This window comes from Ixodes scapularis, unplaced genomic scaffold (assembly GCF_016920785.2).
Source record: "Ixodes scapularis isolate PalLabHiFi unplaced genomic scaffold, ASM1692078v2 PGA_scaffold12__126_contigs__length_90152505, whole genome shotgun sequence".
In the NCBI taxonomy this organism is placed as follows: domain Eukaryota; kingdom Metazoa; phylum Arthropoda; class Arachnida; order Ixodida; family Ixodidae; genus Ixodes; species Ixodes scapularis.
The window spans coordinates 8692373-8711144 of record NW_024609838.1 but is presented as its reverse complement, the minus strand read 5'-3'; the positions used below and the strand labels follow the sequence as shown (position 1 = coordinate 8711144).

The following is an 18772-nucleotide window of genomic DNA, read 5'->3' as shown; positions in this document are numbered from 1 at the left end:
CTTCCGGCTTTGGTTTCGGTGTTTGATGGGAGAATGACCACCAACTGACTATCCCACAATCTGTCGATCATTGTGTTTTCACCTGAACGCCCCAACTCGCTAATCTGCCACATTGCGAAAAAAATTCTTTAGTACCCATTACAAGTTTTAGAATTTATACTTTTCATCAATCAATTTTCCACAATGACGCCTTGTGAAAGAAACGGCTCGAGCGTTGCAATTTAACGAGAAAAAAATCTTTTTATTCACTCCTACGGTTTGATCACATTCTGATTACCAAGGGCAAGCTGCACATTTTTCGTGCACTAAAACTCTGCAGCCAGTCTCACTTTTGTTCTGTAATTTATGCAACTTCTGGATGAGACGAGACAGAAAACAAACAAAAACAACATGCTCTATCTATATATGATTGTTGTTTGTTTCCTTATGGCACACAATGTGTTTGATCCTTTTGAATTGAGCTGAAGCCCAAATGCTGCATGCACCTGTTCTGAAAGGGCATTATCCCCGTACAATTCGTAAAGTTAGAAAATGAAAGTCTCGAAAGGCCCAAAGGCAAATACTGAGTCGCACCAGGCGAGAAATGAAACCAAGAAGCACCCTACAAACAGCGTCTGGGTCCTAAAATACCCACGCTGATCGGACTCCATTTGAAAAATTGCTAAGACTTTGCCACATGAAATTGGTGACAAAAGTTACGTAAAAACCGACAAGGAGTGGAAAACCCAAAGCAAAATTAAGTGTGTGCTATACACACATTCTTCTTTTCAGCTGTAAAGCATACAGATGTTGCTGATAACATATTCACTAACCCTTTGACGGTCGAGTTAGTTTTCCCAAAATCTGTTTTTTAATGATCAGGTTTTGTTATTGGGATCAGTCTTTTTTTTCCCTAAATTATCTAGTGCGAGGACATGGAGTGCTTGAAAGCTGTTTAGGCCTAGAAGCATCAACTGGCTGTTCGATTCCATCTTGGTGCGTCCGCTTCTGCGACGTTCCAGCGGCTTCAGATCCCTAACCAAGGCACTTTGCGGAGCTTTTCTATCGGATGACTAGATCTCATCCTCCAAATTCAATTCTGAAAGCGTATGAATCAAAACGGCCAGTGCTCTCACTGGCACCGCTGCCCGATGCGCGAAGTGAGCATCACGTGCGCAAAGCGTCTAATTTGAAAACTATAAATAGCCTAGCAAAGCGAACCACCGTACAAATATAACGGTTATTGTTCGCCAAAGACATGACTGATGGCAACGCCTCCCACGGTGAGCACACTCTCGCGTTTAGGCAGGAACTTTCAAATGTGTAACCGGCGGCGACGACCGTCAAAGGGTTAAAAGGCAAGCTTTAGCACGAATGAGAACTTGAAATTAAAACGGAAAGAGGACGCCGAATTTCCCGCCGAATGGGAGAATTTCCAGCGGATCGGGAGAGCAAAATAATACTCGGCACAGATTGACTTTTTCCGTCCGAAAACTGAATGACATTTCCAACGAGCGAAGGAACAACGGCACGAATTGCAGCCCTGTAGAGAGATAATGACGCGATAAATAAACTGACGGGGGTGGCTCGGAGAAGACGAGGATCGGTCGTCCTCGGCACCACGTCTGGAATCTGCTCTCGGCGTCGATGCCGTCGGCCTTCTTCGATCCGGTCGCAGACCGACACCAAACCAGTTGGTGGCGGACCTTCGGGATGCATGTAGCCTGCAAACGTAATTGCAACCCATGTGTGGCTTCCACGTCAATTCAAAAGCTAAATAATTAACTGCGAAAGAAAACCACGGATGCTAGAAATTTGCTTTTTTAGGGAAGGCGGTTCACTGCAAGGTCATTATTTCGATTTTGCGACAAAGAGGCTTAGCAGTGCACTCGGCTGCAGAAATTTTATGTCCCGTGTTTCAAGAAGGGTGATAACAAGGAGAAGTTTGGTTATACCGAACATTGGTGAACCAGCCAATTTAAGGAGCGACGAAGTTTAGAGCAAAATTTAAAGGGGAGGGGCATAAATGTTTCTAGACTAAGTGGTGCAAGCTAGTGCCAAATACAAAAGGTATAACCAATTTTCATCCATCCATCTTAAGATTATGCGACATTCATATTCTTCTTACGCGTCGATCGCGGCAGGTTGGACCTAGAGTTCCTGTATAGCCTCCCTACGGGAGCCAGAGTTGCGTGTCTGTTTTCCATGTGGTGCCACGCCGCTATTCTCCGAGATCTGATCACATGAGGAGCTGGATCAAATGCCGTGCAGGAAAGCAGACGTTGCACACGCCCCAGCATACGTTGCCCTGCTTTTGAGTCTGCCGCGCGCTTCGAATGCGCGGCGCTGCTATTCGCTGAATTCAGTCACGTCGGGCGCGGGATCAACATGCCGTGCAGGAAAGACGGCGCTACGGGAATGAACGCACAACTGTGGCTCCTGTAGGGAGCCTATACAGGAACTCTAGTTGGACCCATTGGGCGCACTTCTTACCGAGCACCGATGCACTGCGGAGAAGCAACACCCGTAAAGCTTGCCTCCGTGGGTGTTGCTTCTCCACAGGGCACCGGTGCTCGGTAAAAAGAATGCTTCACAGGGTTCACCCGCTGCAATCAACACTTCCTAAAGTACAGATTTTGCAGCCGCATGCTTTGGAGACTTTCAAAGCGGGATGCTGCATGCACACCCCTGGTGTATTAAGGGGGACATGACCCAGGAAAAAAAACATTTAAATATGGCATTTTGAAAAATGCCATATTTACGTCCGCCAACATCTAGAGAGTATTCCCACAAAGTTTCATTTGTTTACACTGTATGGTTATTTTTTTATAAACTATTTGTGGTCTACCAATGCTAAAGGAAAAGTTAGGGTCAAGCACTTTGAAGGTGTTTTTCTCCGTTCCACTTTTTGGCATAAATTTCACTTAATAAAAGCTATAATTTCAGTATGAAACTATCGACAGACTTTATTTTTAACCGGCAACAGGTATTCCAGTATGCATCCCACCAGAAACATATGTGGTTGTCAACACCATTTCTCGAGGATAAATTCATTGAGCTTTACTTCGTTCTGGGGTTACAGTACCTCATAAAATTGGTTCACAGGGCTGAAACTTAGCAAGCCCGCCTTTTATATGGCTACAAACACCACCCGCAAATATCACGCCGATTGAGTGAGCGGTTCAAAAGTTGACATTCCCAGGTAGTGTCCCCCCTTAAAGGGGCGATGCAACGATTTTTGTATTTTGCGCAAATACCGCTTAGAACAGATCCCTGACGTTAATGACCTGTGAAATACCCGTTCGTTTTTCACCCCACGCAATAGAAGTCCCAGAAAAAAATAAAGAAAAACGAGCAGACTTCACCCCCTCAACTCGCAGCCAGAACAAGCCGCCACATGATCTGGAGCCGATTATATGCCGTCAGTGTTGATCATAGCCACGCGCTGGTGTTGGCAAGGCACAGGACATGCGCTGAGTTCCAGACATTGTTATAGTTTGGCTGTTGTCGTCGTTGCAGCGATTGGACACGGGCCACTACTCGAATGCTTCTCGAGCCCAAATCGAGTGTCCACGCCATGCTCGGGTACAATCTATGAGCCGCATTCGAATATCGTCACTGGGCAGTACCGCTACCGCCCAGCTACGTCATCAAGTTTTGTGAAGGAGAGATTGAACGATAACACTCGGTTTCGTTTTCGAAATTACAGCGAAACATAGGAGTTTCTTGGTCAGTGGCGTTGCGTGCGAGTATCCTTGAGTCCCACTAGTGCCAGTAAGCTCGTGTAAAGTGAAAAACATTCCGATTGAATATCGTTGCACCGTCCCTTTAAAGATGAAACAAAAGCTTGGTGAAAGTTGATAGCTACGTTGCAATACAATTTTCAAATTTAAACTGTGGCTATTATGGGGAAGTATACGTTAATCAGAGATTCCCCCAAAACCTGTGCAAACCAATCGTCAGGCTGTTTTTTTGGGGGGTTGTTTTTTTGTTTTTTCTGTATTTGAGATTGAAGAAAGGGTACTTTCATATAGCGAGAAGAACTATAAATGCTCTCAATTAGGTATAGCTCTAGTAAGTGACAGATTAAGAGTAAAGTTCCACATTAGCAGAGGAGGCATCTTCTCCAGCATTCCCTCTGCTAAAGTGGGAGGAGCTTCCACTCTGCTCTTAACCTGGGACCGACTAGGCTTTGTTTTACGCCTAACGCCTCGTTTACTTGCCGTTCCAATGTAGGCACTGGACTCTCTTAGGCCCCAGTTCATAAAAATAGTTACAGATTCAAACTAGCTTAAAATGGACAAGTGCAATGCACAAGTTCAGCTGGGTTTAATAAGAGGCTCGGAGAAACTAATCAACATTCTATTCAAAAATATTTGGCCAAAACTGCTATCACTTCAAATTCGATTCAAACTTAAAATCCACTAAGAGTATTTGCGCTTACCAAATTTGAAGCCATACCAAGCCACTGTCACACCTTCGTTGAAAATGTCAACGCGCAAGAACTTGCAGGCCACTAATTACGATCCACTAATTCAAAGGCAGAGCAAACTTCTAACTGCCCCACGTCTACATCTCAAGTTAAATTTTAGGACAATGTATGTTTCCACATGGAAGTGCGGCGACGTGTGCTTGAGCACCCTTATCTCTCGCAGCCGCCTCAGCACGAAATGATCCTTACCCGACATGCGACCTCAGTGGTTCCTATTTCTGTACAAAGGTCAGATAGGAGTACAGGAGGCTTCCTGCCATACTGTAGGAGAAAAAAAAAAAAAAAGGTACATAATAAACAAGCCAGCTTTCAAAACATAAAAACAAAAAAAAACAAAAAAACACTCATACTAGGGTGGTTTTATTTGAAATCGAACACACTTGTCAAAGTGGGTCTTTCGATTAAAAAGATATATATATATAGACGGTATATGTAATTGCTCTATTTAAGTAACAAACAAAACCGCTTTTCAAAGTTTCTTGATTACTTTGTGATTTTTTTACCCAGTTCTGTACGTTGGTATAAATACGAAAAGCATACAAAACTGACAGTAATTTTTTGAGAGCTTGTATACCATGCCGACTATTTTTTAGTCCAATTTTGTTTTAGGTGGCTATGGTAGATTCGCTTTGGCTAGGCACACATTGCTTGGGTTTTGGAATAAATAAAGGTTTGTTTTATTTTCTCCTTCAAAATAAAGCGCGCCCAGCCAAGGTGGATTTGGCACCGCTACATGAACAACATCGGCGAATGTGTCTTGCATATTGCGGGAGACCGTACAACATGTCACCTTAGGTTCCTGGCCTGGCTCACGAACTGTGCACCACACATGTGAGGAGCATAATCCTTTGCGAGCACCTACTCAGGTCCATTCTTATTTTTTGTGCTTCCTAAACTTATTGATTTCTTTCCCCGGTAAGTCGAAAAGTGCAACGCTTCTTGTCATTGTTTCTATTTTTTCAACGGTCCTTCGACGTTTGTATCAAGGAGCCGTCCTGCGAACAAAAATCGTGTACTGTGGCGAGGTGCTTCACGCCTTACAAGCTGTGTGTAGCACAAACAGATATGTGACCCTGGTCTGGCTACACGAAGAGCTCGTTCCGTTTTCTCCTCCCTCTGTGCCCTGGCTTTAGATGCCGGATAATGGAACATCCACTGCACCGCTAATGATCGGACTAAGGAATGTCAGCTGGCATCGTTACGAAACAAACAAAATAGAATATGTAGCCAAGCACGAGTGTTCTCAAACAAAATAAATCTACCCGCTGCATTTTAACGCAAAAATGAGCAGTATAACCTTTGCAGCAAAGCCAACCGGCGGAAACTGCGTTTGGCCGTTCCAAGAACGTAGGCGTGATTTCGATCACTTCTAGAGAAGATACAGCAAAAAAGGGGAAAATTGCGTCGAGCAAATTAAAAGATTATATGATCGACGGCAATATTAAAAAAATTGAACGAAATAATTTTTTTTTTGATAAAGCGGGTTTAAAATATTGGTGAATTCATTTTTGACGATATCTAAAATTTTATATAAAATACTTCATGAAAATAAACTAAACTACTGCCTGTTGATAGGCCATGTATAGGACAACACCCACATAGTATTTGGTAAGCGACAAATATAATAATTCATGAGTTACAAGGCTCTGAATATGCCACCAAATTGTCAAAGAGACGATGTTGGCCATTTTTTACCTCAGTAAAAAAGAAATATTAAAGTATTCTTCTTCGAACTAAAAAATAGTCGGCATGTTATACACGCATGCAAAAAATTACTGTCAGTTTTGTATGCTTTCCGTATTCATACCAGCGTACAAAACTGGGTAGAAAAATCACGGCGTAAAAAACAAATTTTCACCTTGCTCCACTTAACATTTTTTTGTACAGTATTTTTTTTTATTTAAAAAGTGACTGTTTTTTTACAGACATGGGGCAATTGCATATATTTCTTTTTTTTTTTTAAATCCAAAGACCCATCTTGACAAGCATGTTTGATTTCAAATAAAGCCACCCACTAAGCATTTCTTTTGCCGATCGAAATGTTGCAGGAGTACAGAATTTGTTCGCGAGCCAATCAGTTACACTTCTCACGTAAACGCAGCTGCACTCGAGGCTAAAAAAAATTAAATATGAGGAAAAGTATGATTGATGCAGTTGTCTCCATTATCTCTGTTTACTGGATTATATTCGTTTGGATCCTGCAGCTTTTGACTGTTAAGTTTGACGGAAGGCAGTTTTTAGTTGCAGTTTTGCAATCGTGGAGTGGTGTCTAACAAAGAGAAAAACAACGATTGACTACTTTTCACATCCTGCATATTATTACAGGAAAACAGCTCGCCGTTGCCACCTTAAATTGTCGGGGAATGGGCAGTTTCATTACAACAGTATTACTACTAAACTGCGGCAATCATAGCAACTACAATTCGAAAAAGAAAAAAAAAAAAGCTAGTTTTGGCTTGTTTTAAAGATTGTGCTACAAACAAAATCTGAGAAAAGTGCCACTCAGAAAACTTCAGAACGTGACGACCAGCACTTGAAATAGGTGACAGCTCTGTGAAACTTGAACAAAGCTTAGCTAAGTATCTAAAACAATTGTGGATATTTTTCTAAAGTGACTATGAAATTGCGTGACAACTCCAAAAAGTGTCATGGCAGGAATTGGCAGCCTTGGGAGCACAACTTGCCTGATATTTAGGCCCACGAAGTTGGCCAAGTTGAAGATGTAGTCCCCTCCGACATACATGCCCACGTAGGTCGTGATGATGTTCTACACAGAGCAAAGAAGTTGATGCAGTTTGTTGCAGCGTATCTCACTGCATCATGTAAGAATTGCCATTCCTGGTCTAAACGAGGCTAAGAACAACGACAATGTGCACCTATGGGTTCCACAAGTTCCCTAAAATCCGGCCTGTCAAAACTTTGGGGGCCTTTGCCCCGCTGGAGTTTCTAAATTATTGAAGCATGAACCAAAAGCAAAGAACCATATCATTTTGTTGTAACGAAACTATGAATGGTCACCTCCCGCAGCGTCCTAAAAATACACATTCTTAATGACAATTACGATAGTTATTACACGCAAAAAAGGGGTGGCATGGGTCAACCAAATGTTAAAGTTGAAAGTGCTGCAGCTAGTACATATAGACCCTAAAAAAAAATATACCCTTTATAAGCAATGCCTCCTAAGCTTTACTTGCAACGGGGCACCCATTTTGATAACAAAATTAAATTGAACGTTGCCAACTTGGGCAACGTTCAATTTAATGAACTTCTGAAACACGAAAGGGAAAGAAACACTTTGTTTGATTACATGGTTCCATTCCTAAAAGACAATTAGACAACGTAAGAAGAAATGTAATACTTTAAAACAATTTCCTACAGTTTCAGGCAGCTTGGTTTAGTCTATACGACAACTCGAAGCTACTAGCGCACGAACGAAAAGGTGACAGGCGGTCCGAGGCCCACCTTGAGGCAGCCCACGATGGTAGTGGTGAGGGCAGAGTTGTGGGCGGTGCAGAGCATCGTGGCGTGCATCACCAGGAAGCCCATGAAACAGGAGGCCAGGAACGACAACAGGAACCCGAGATCTGCCCACAGCGGGAACTGCCACGCCTACGGTCGCAAGGAGGGTTCAGTGTTTCTGGTGTACGCCCAAAAAACCCCCCAAAAGCAAAACCCAAACCGGATTCCTCAAAATCGGGACAGAACCAAAAAATTACAGGTCGGTCGTGCTGACAAAGATCAGGGAGCGTGGAACGCGCGACGTCGCAACGCGGCGGTTGTTTCGACTTGCCGGCGACTCACCAACGTCACGTCTCCCAGGGACCAGGAGAGAAGGCACAGGGGCACCAACATGAACAGGGCATTGTAGAAGAGCAGCTCGTAATTACTCAGGTCCTGGAAAGAAAAGGAAAGATAAAAGCGCCTCAGAAATTCTCACGTGGTACAAGGCATGCACGCTCGAGACTTGAAGGACGCCGAAGCGTTACTCCGGGTACGAAGCTGGTGCTGGAGGCGAGACGACCGACAATCTTCCCTGTCGTTCTCCCTTGGTCGGCAACTAGTATGTGCGAGTTAAGGTAGACTGGCGGCGCAAGGCTAAAACCGATAAAAATGGTCCCGCAGATTCTTTATGGACATGTTCCTCCGTTGTGTAGCTTCAGCATCACCGCCACTACCGGAAACTTCGGGTTACGCACATTTTCTTCAGACTTCTCAGACTGCTGTCATTTCCCAAGCTCAACAATTATAAATTATTCGATAGTCGCATATCGCACCGTATAAACAGTGTGACAATTGCAACCGTGCATTCGCGTGGACATCTGCTTCGCTGAATTCTTGCTCAGAAAGTCTGTTAGATGCGGTGTCCCGCTGAATCCAGAATCTGGGCTGGTTCGGGACATTGCTGACGTGTGGCTAGCGCTGATGCTGCGGTCGTACAAAAGACAGACTGCAGACACTGTTTGAAGAGTTCTTCTTCCTCGCAGACAGTTCCGTCATGTTGGTCGTAAAAAAAAACGTCTGCAGACATGTTCACATGATCGGGGGGCCATTGCAGTGAGTGGCCTTGCTGCCGAGTGCTCACTTTATGCAGCACAGATTTTGCGTCGAGTTTTTCTCGGCAAGAATAAATAGGAATGGCCGCCAGCACAGTTCGCAGACATTATGTGGGAGCCGAGTATTAACCGCGTACCAATGGGTCAGAATGATCCGTATACTATTCGTGCCTCCAGCTCGTTGCTCGCCCTCCCCAACGGAAACGGGAAGTGCTCTGGCAATGGTCTCCCGGTTCTCCCGCTCGGCGGGCACGGCGGAACTGCTCGCTATTATGGCTCGGGAAATCTCATTTCCGAATGCAAACGGCAGTCTTCACTGTTTCAATGTAGTGCTCTAGCCGCTACGGGATTGTACCTTACGAGAGAGTTTCGGTATTGTAGACCGAAGCAAACGCAAGAGCTCTGCGTATGCCTTAGGATTGCGTGCTCCACATGCGCATCGTCGCCATGTGCCAATCTAAGACTGTGAATTTGGGCTCCGCACACGTGCAGTGTAAAACATGCAATGCTAACACAAACACAGTGTTTGTGTTTGCTCGTAGATGTAATACTGAAACTCATTACTGTTTCACCAGTTTCCAACACCAACGAAATGTACAGCAGTGAGCAGACGTGCGAGCAAGTAGGCGGTTCTTCCAACTGGAGTGGCTGAGATTGGCAAAACGAAGGTGCGTAAAATTGAAAGAAACTAAACGTTCTAAAAAGTTTTGTAAAAATTTTTTTTTTTTTTTGAGTGAGTGGGGAGTTTTTTGTTTGAAAGGATTGGTGACATCTTTGCAAGTTTTGCCGACTGTCAAAAGTCACAAATCTGACAGCATCATATGCTTTACCCACAATTAATGTAATTTTACATGAATTTCTCAGCTTTACTAGAATGTTTTCATTGATTTTAGAGTATTTTCATTTTATAACTCGTTAATTAAAATGCTGCAATCAGCACCAGTGGTGGTAATGTGCACACTTTTGATTGCCATACCTGTTTTTGAAATTAGGTAATAAGCAACAAATTATATTAGAGCTTGAAAAACTATGTACTAAAATATCCTAATTATTAATACAAACTGTGGCCACCGAATAGATGCCACGATCACAAAAATATGCCATCTAACCATAATAGTATTTTCAGAAAGGTCTCATTTTGTGCTGTTTTTAGCATATGGAGAATTCTCACATCGTTATCAAGATAGGCAAACACTGAAACACTGGATGTAATATAACATCCTATGTGTCGCACGTTTTTAACAAAACAAACACACACACATTTCTGCTTTCTGACTCGGATTCCGTCTTTGGGTTTTTGTAGGAAAAACAGTGTTTATTAATTTATGTGTTTTGTAAACATATTCTAAACTCATCACCTGTGGCGATATTCCGTAAAATTCGAATTGTGTTATTCTTGCGCTGGGAATAATGTTAAAGCAATTAATCATCTAAGTACTCAAAAACCCGTTTAGAGGCCCGCAGTTCATTATTTCAAGCAACAATTATCTGAGCGAGAAATAGCAGCAAGGACACACAAATATCACCACTGATTTTTTTCATCAAATACAATATTCTATATTACCTCTAAGCTGTATGAAAGACCCTGTCTATGAAGAGACACTGAACTTGAGTGCACGGATCACACATGTTACAAAATAAAGTTTCCACAAACAACTGCTTTAGCATAATAACTACGCTGTGAGACACATCTTAAGTTATGAAAGAATCCGAAGTTAACACCTATTCCAAGAAATTAAAGTTAAAATAGAGGTTAGTTTCGGTTTCGTTCCAGATTTAGAATGTGCCTCCTGACATAAATATTACGCTGAACACCATTTTTAATTTCAGGATCAAGAAGTGACTTGCGTTCATAACACCCTAGCTTCCTTCTTGCTCAGTGAAGCCAGCACACTAGTCAGGCTCAGCAACTAGTATACTGGTACGCATCTCCGACCCTCACTATAACTGTTATTTTAGAAAACGAGCGGCGCCACCTACAGTGAATTGGAGTCGCGAACGGCATCGTTCATCAAACTCAAAATGGCTTTGGCATCGCTTACCTTGGCGTCCTGTTTCTTCCGCACGCAAATGATGTTGGCGGCGGTGAAGAGATCGTTGAGCAACACGAGCGTGTAGCCGCTGAGATTGAAGCTCAAATCCCGACTGCGCAACGTAAACGGGCATCGCCAACCTGTCAATCGTAGGCGTACACACACACACGCACACATGTGCCGATTCGGCTCACCTTGCTGCTATCATGGCACCTCCAACCATGGCTATTACCGATATCACAATGCCTGGCTGTGGAATTTTCCTGCGTAGAGAGTGACCGCCAGAATGCGTCGAGTGTCGACGGGTGACTCCATTTGTACTTGAGGTTTTTAGTGTGATTAGTGTGCCTTTCGTATTGCGCCACTCTTATTGTATGCCATCTAAGCAATGATAGTACCCGTAAATAAATAGTGACTAGCGGGGAGTCGTTTTATTATGCAATGTTGCGCTTGCTTCGAGTATGTTCCACTCGCTCTAGTTACCACTTTACTTGAAGTACATAACCTCTCATTTACTTTGTACTTTACTTTGAGTACTTTTTAGATGCCAGACTGGACACGCACGCAAAGCTGAAGAGCAACACAACAGAGTTGAGAAGGTGTATAGGGTTCAATAAAAGTTCCAACTTTTTGTAAACTCCCAAAGAAATAGTATCTTTGCATAAAATTAAAAATGCTAGAGGAAGTGACGAATTTGACTTCGATTTTGTAGCCGGACAGATTGACCCACATCGTGGGGCCGAGAGACGAAGAAAGAATTCGGCCACCGACGCCACACACTCACTTTAGCACAAGGTATTCCCCAATCATGGTCATCATGATAGAAAACCGCCGTAGCGCCGTGAACATGGGAAGGCTGCAAACGTAGTAGAGAGCAGTAAGTCGAGTTTACTGGCTCGCACACTCTAATAATATTGCACATGCAAAACCATCGGGCTTGAACAAACATCACTAATGTAAGCCTCGGGCCAACTCACCTCAAATGCGAGTGTGCTATATTTTGGCACAAATAAAATAGTGCTAAGACTAGGACAGGCACTTACTTGCCTGTTCTTATTCGTGCTACTTTACCTCTACCGAAAAATGCACAAACTAGCCCAGCAACATACTTTACTACAGTAATTCTCAATTTCGCATCTTTCAGGGGGCCCTCCTGGATCGGCGGAAGTGACGGGGCAGACCCATCTGCCGGAGGGCAGGGGGCGGTACTCAACGATTGCAATGACGAAAGGTTAAATGAAGGAAACTACTAAGTGCTTGCAAACCAACTTTGCAGCCCTGAAACAGAATGGTCCATTCTACTCACTCAGTATGCATCGGTTGGTCTGTTTAGCTTTGTGGGGCGGCCGGCACCGAGAGAAAAAGTTTTAATGCTTGGCTCGAGTCTCGACTGATGGTCTAAGACTTCAGGGACCCAGGAGGGCCTTCAGGGACCCCAAAGGGACTGCAGACCCCTACTTGAGAACCACTGGCTTAAGGCTTCAAGGACCCCAAAGAATCCATGGACCCCCATTTGAGAACCACTGCTTTGCTAGATCAAATATTGTGCTAGAAACTCGTTTTTCACATTTAACAATTAGAAAACAATTTCAGGGAACTGATTGGGCAAATAAATTGACCGCAGGGCCCATATGAGCCGGCTTAACCCCCCAACTGTGAAATCGGCTCCGTGGAACATATTAAACCAGCAAATTTACCGTGATATATTCACTCCCTTAGAAAGTAGGAAACGCTCTCCAACAGGTGTCACAGTTCACAAATGTGATACTCTGTCATTTGCAACAGATGGCCTCTAAACCAGCCGTCTGTATTACTTTTTTTTTTTCATTCTAACTTTCATTCACATTTAAAAACACAAAAAGTGTGACATTTCTTTTTATTTTTCGATATTCTAGGGGCCCTAAACTCGTCAAACACAAAGTTGGAGCCGAAAGTTCGCGGAGTGCGCTGATTGGACGTCGGCGACAAAAACGCGAAGTCATCGTCATGATGGGCCAATCGGTGCGCTCCGTCAACTTCGGGCCAAACTTTGTGTTTGACGAGTTTAGGGCCCCAGGAGACAAAAAATATGTACCTAATTTTTTGGGTGCCGCCAAGGCCACAGACCAGATTAGCGCCAAAAAACAATGGCAGTGGAAACACCTGCATAAAAAGAGGAACTCACTTTTCTTTTTCTCGTCAAAAGGGCACTAACGAAGCATGTTACTTTGTCCTTTGAAGGCAGCAACTTAATCCGGATGCTTCCAAACTTATAAAAAGTAAAAAACAATTTGCCCACTCTCCACTTCCAAATAAAAAGCAGGATCAAAGAGACAATACTGTCAGGAATGAGGAGAGGAGGAAAGGAAGGCTACACCTACCTACTAATCACTATTCAATCAATCAATCAATCAGTTTATTAAGTCACAAACAATTACATTTGGGACTAGGGGGCTGGAAAAAAGCTGCGTACTCGCAGCTTGACAAAGTCCAGCGCCCCCCAAAACCAAAACGCCCCTGCTGGCTGCCAAGGACGAGATTGATTAGGCCGATTCTTTATTTTGGATGTGCCAAAGAACAGCTGAGCCTTTATGTTGGTACACAATTAGTCTGTTCATTATAACCAGACTCTTTCCTTCTCATCCTTTCTCGTTGCTCCCTCGCCACCCTTGGCTTTGAGTCATTCTTTTTATATGAATGTAAGACATACATAAAAGAACACTTCATTTTTTCTACTTTTTTTTAGCACTTTGTAGGCCAAGTTTGCGATCTAAGAATATCAAAGTGAAAACCTCTTTACTGCACCTTTGTAAGATCAAACATGTAGATGAGAAAGGTGCCCTAGAAATGCACTCGAAAACCTTTTTAGTGGCAATTCTGAGGCCAAACAGTGAGATGCAGATAAGATTTCTAGCCTAAAAGCATACCATAGTCTGTTGCAGATATAGAAGAGCAAAACAAACCAGTCTTTTCCTCCCTGGCATTCACTCTGCTACAGTGGACAGAGTGGAGGGCTTTGTCGGAGGACTTTGTCCCGCTTTTTCTAACTTCAAACATATGCTCGTGCTTTTAGAGATAAGACTACTAGAAAGCTACGGGTCCTAAGTGGGGCAATTAAGTGGATTCCGAGGCTGTCTATTTATAGTGATCACACGGGTTCTAAGCATCCGAAAAAACCCAAAATTACATTCATGTGCAGCCGATTTTCCTATTAAAAATCGAATCAAAGGTCGTGACAAGCCCCTCTTTCTGCGTGTTGGAGCAGAAAGCAGGGGGCGCCGTGGAATGATGTTTTCCAGAGCCGTATATAGGGAGAGTTTGGCCAGTCTATGATTTAGCCGCCGGAACGCCCCCCTCCCGAGTGAGCCAATCAGCCCGCGGCGCAGAGCGAGAGGCGTGAGCACATGAACTCCCGGCTGCTCCCAGCTGAGCATGGAGGGCCGCCATTTTCGTTCATTCACCCGGCGGAATGCATGGGATCGGCATCTAAATTTCAGTTCTTTCCTTTTATGTCGTTGGCTCTGGCAAGAAAATGATAAACTGTTATTCCTCGGTGGCTTAAAAAGCTAAGGAATAAAGTTTCTCCATGTTTAAATGCAAACTTCTATTCAGGCGAGTTCGACATTGTCGAACTTCTAAAAACATGTTTGACAAAAGTTCAAATGAAGTTAATCTTCTTTGCACATGTGCGAAAAGTTGAAAACAAGTTGAGACCACCTGGCGGAGGAAAAGTGAAACTAACAAATGCATTAAAAGTACCTATTTTTGCTTTTATATTCCGTAAACATTGGGAATCAATTTATAAAATATAAAATAAACTACTCGCTAAATTATTTGCTTCCCAAAATTCGAAATCTTCAGTTAGAAGCCTGGCAACACTGTCTAGAAGCCAACCTTCATTGAACTTTGCAACATGTTTAAAGGTTTGCCGAACCAATCGAACCTCGTGTTTGACAAAAGTTGGCGAGACCTTAAATATAACAAATCTGCTTTAGTTTGCAATTCGCTTAAAAATGCCCAGCTGCCTTCTTTTCCAGATAGTTTGAGGCATGGTTAATATTTAGAAAAACAAGTTCTTATCATGCTCCACATGCTCTAATATTTAGTCACCTTCAAGAATTACAACGACCTACCCAATGCAATGACAAGCTGCAACTGTTAGACTTCATTTCTCAACAGTGTAAAAGATACATTCAACCATTAGGGAAGACTTATCTTTTGTTCGCACATTTTTGCAGCGGCATGTTGCGTTATTCCTCAATTAAAGGTGTTTCCCATTTTTGATTGTGTATATCGCTGTGTTTTCTTACAATGGTTCAAACAAGAATCATAATATAAAAGAAACGTCTAATTTGCTAATTGGCTTAGCAAGGAAAAGAACACACAACCAAGAAAACACCACTGCTTTTTTGCCTTCCTTAATTTTTTTTTTCTTGCTGCATCCAACCATAAATTTAAAAATTCTGGCTTTCTCCACGAACAGGTGCCTTTCAAAGCCCAATCGTTTGGGTGTACTTGTGTGCTGCAGCTGCCATGACGTCAGGGATGAGTGCAGCAGCTGGAAATGGCATCCATATAAAAGGCAGCCAAGCAAGGGAAAGACAATGCCTGTGCAGGTTTCCAAACAGGCCCTGTCAGTTAGCTTTTTCTTTCTTCGTTTGAGGCATTTTTTACGATTTTATTGGATGCCAAATGGACTTAGCTATAGCACTTAATTTATTCATTTAACCATATTTTTAAATTTTACCAGTCTATGCACTAAACCTGCAGTGCAGTTTGGTGACCATCAAAATATAAAACTAACAAGTTCTACCAATGCCCTAAAATTTTATTTCTTCATATTTTTGGTATGCCATACTTTGACTAAACGAAAAAAATTAAAAAAATTAAAAGAGAACTTAATAACTATACAAGGAAATGCCGCTCGAAATTATGCAGTGGCCTTTTGAAAACATTTTGCTATGTACCAAATGTTGCAGTGAATTCACAGACGTTTTCGTCTCGTGCCTCACCTTTGCAGAAACGGCCATAGAAAAATTGGGTAAATCAATGACTCGTAGGTTCTTCATGGTCCATAGGGTAACTATAGTAGCGACCATCTGCAAAATAAAAGTGCACCCACAACTTAAGTGAAATACAGACCAGCAAAGCGGTCAGTGTGGCACTGTAGTAATGTTCACTGACTGCATGGCAAAACCCTAAAACACTAGTGCCTTAATTGCTCAAACAATGTTATAAATAAACCCATACCATAGTTTGTATTATTGTCACGAAGGAATAAAGATTCAGCAGTGAAACTCGGGTAGGATTACAGTTTTTCTATACATACCCACTGCCCAAAGTCACACACTTTTGCCAGAGACGAACAACCTGCCAGAGGCCACTGTTATAGAACTCCTCGTTTTGAGTGCCAAGGAATCGCTCCATTTCAGCAATCACTTGGTCGTCCTCACTGAAATGCTTTCAATGACGCTTGTTTGCGCACACTGGAAGCGTCTGCACCATTTAACCACAATGTCATAAACTGGGTTGTCCTCAAACACCGCCACCAGTTTGGAATGCATATCCTTGGCATTGCTTCCCTTCAAATAGAGAATGGATCACTGCACACGCTTCAACTTTCCCGATGTGTGGTGCCATTTTTGTTTCGACGCCCTAGTGGAATTCTGCGGTAATATAGCACGCAATGTATATGCTGTGCTGAAAGACGTGCACTTGTGTTGATGCTCGTTTTGTTCACTTTTTTTTTTTTTTAATTTTTGGTTCCAATAATACAAACTTTACGAGTGCCCCTCGTAGTTCCCTTCTTCCCCAAACCCTGAGGGAGTCCAGCGTCAAAGATGCTAAAGAAGGGACTAAAGGGGTCTTTTGTTTTGCACCCCCATTTGAGGGGAGAGTTTTATGACTCCCACCCCAAAACAGGAGCAAATTAACTGAATTTGACTTTGAAATAACTTAATGCACTCTGCTCAAATGGGATAACGTCAACTTAGAAGAGAAGTGTGGCGAAGAAGTGAGAGGATTTGGGTGAGGATGAACTGGAAAAAAATGTAAAGTGTGCACTGGTCTTTTAATAACACCTCTGCAATTTACGATTGGGACGGATGTTGCACCGGTGAGCTTTTATGCAATGAGGGTTTTTATGAGTGCAAATTGGTAGAAGCTAGAAATCTGAAAGACGACAACATAGACATGTTGTCCCTCTATGCTGCCATCTTTTTAATCTATTTTTTTTGTAATCACTACAGCATGATTTGTGTTGAAGAGCCCAGGTTAGCAGTCATGCCACAGTTGCCAGCGTGCTTCTCTACAGAGATGAAACCAACATGACCAGTCTAAATCGAAGTCAACCTGTAAATGCATGCCTTCAAGAAATCTTATCCTGGTGTGTCCCTCTGCGTTTTCCTCAAATGTCTCTCTCGGAGTTGATTAAGACAATGTTTTCATTAGCTTGTTGCCTTTTGATCTCAGACTCGCAGCTGAAACTACGATCTCATATATCCTGTTCAGTACCAGCTGTAAAGCAACGGATATCGGCACTGTATGCTATGCGCGAGAATTTTGACGACTGAGGTCACAAGCCTTTACATGTGTTTCTTCTCCGCCTGCTACATTTGCCTCCCCTGACTCGCAGGTTGTACTTTGTGTTTAAACATACTGCGATTTTAGCAGTTGAGAATTTACTCTAACATGCCCGGAAATTTGCTTACCTGGCCAACTCCCAAAACCTGTGGTGAAGGAAAGCTGAAAACAAGAAAAAAAACAGAAAATGAATATTAGAGATGCAATTTATTTGTTTTACTATTAAGCATGTGAGTTAGTGTTGCACAGTCCCCAAAACTAAGCAGACCAGCTAGAGAAGTGTATTTTCGGTGCAGCACACATGTGGATCGCATGGAACGATTTTGTTCAAATTCTTGAAGCAGTAGCATGTGTGCCCGTGTGTTTAGTAAACATATATGCACGAACAGGTACGCCTGGCTCGCACCCAACTGAAAAGGAAAATTAAAACCAAAAGTGGTTGGAACTTTGCCCACATGAAAACTGGTTCCTATATATCCATACATAAAATATACGAGCACAGCAAAACACCATCAGAGCCTTTGTAGAGTCAAACTGGAGATGACAAGTCTTGAAGTGTCCCGACAGATCAGTCATTATGAACCTGGGTCAGCGAAAGACATCACTGTTTTGCAAGAAACCTCGTAGGTCCAGGAACTCTTCTCACAGCTCCGAAAATAGTTTAGCACTTGTTTCCAAGCTGAGCAATGGGTCAACTATTGCGACACTTACTTGTAAGTGGTGAGCACGATTTTGTTGACGACTATGATCAGGAATGACATGAGCCCGTAGAACAGGGCGGATAGTAGTCTGAGATAGGGCCCACTTTGCGGCACCTGCGCCGCCTGCGCCTCTTCCATAGTGACGCAGTGCGAGGCGTCAGGACGATGTTTCTTGTCCACACTCATTCATGCCAGAATTGAGCGGGCCGCGGCGGGGACACACACGCGACACGCATACCAACGTACAGGTTGAAGGACGGAAGCGGAAACCGAAACTGAAGTTATCACGCGTAGGTAGATAACATCAAGATGACTTCAGTGTAATCAGAAGGTAACTTGCGCCACTAGCGCGAGTATGACTGTATTTTAATTTATTTAAACAATTAAGTGCTTTTAGGAGTATTTATAGTAATAAGATTAAATTAATTTAAGATTCGTTTTTGAAGCACAAAC

General features: G+C 42.9%; 1 protein-coding gene across 1 annotated transcript; it reads right to left on the bottom strand.

The window, feature by feature from the left end:
• Positions 1-1565: 1565 nt before the first annotated feature.
• Positions 1566-18585, bottom strand: LOC8034277 (UDP-glucuronic acid/UDP-N-acetylgalactosamine transporter). The gene is made up of 12 exons (XM_029974876.4): positions 18330-18585; positions 17747-17780; positions 16049-16135; positions 13132-13199; positions 11842-11913; positions 11252-11320; positions 11067-11169; positions 8273-8365; positions 7934-8080; positions 7156-7238; positions 4661-4732; positions 1566-1703 (listed from the first exon to the last, which is right to left on the bottom strand). Exons 1-11 carry the CDS (start codon positions 18503-18505, stop codon positions 4684-4686), a joined length of 981 nt encoding a protein of 326 aa, XP_029830736.3. The 5' UTR covers positions 18506-18585; the 3' UTR covers positions 1566-1703; positions 4661-4683.
• Positions 18586-18772: the final 187 nt, after the last annotated feature.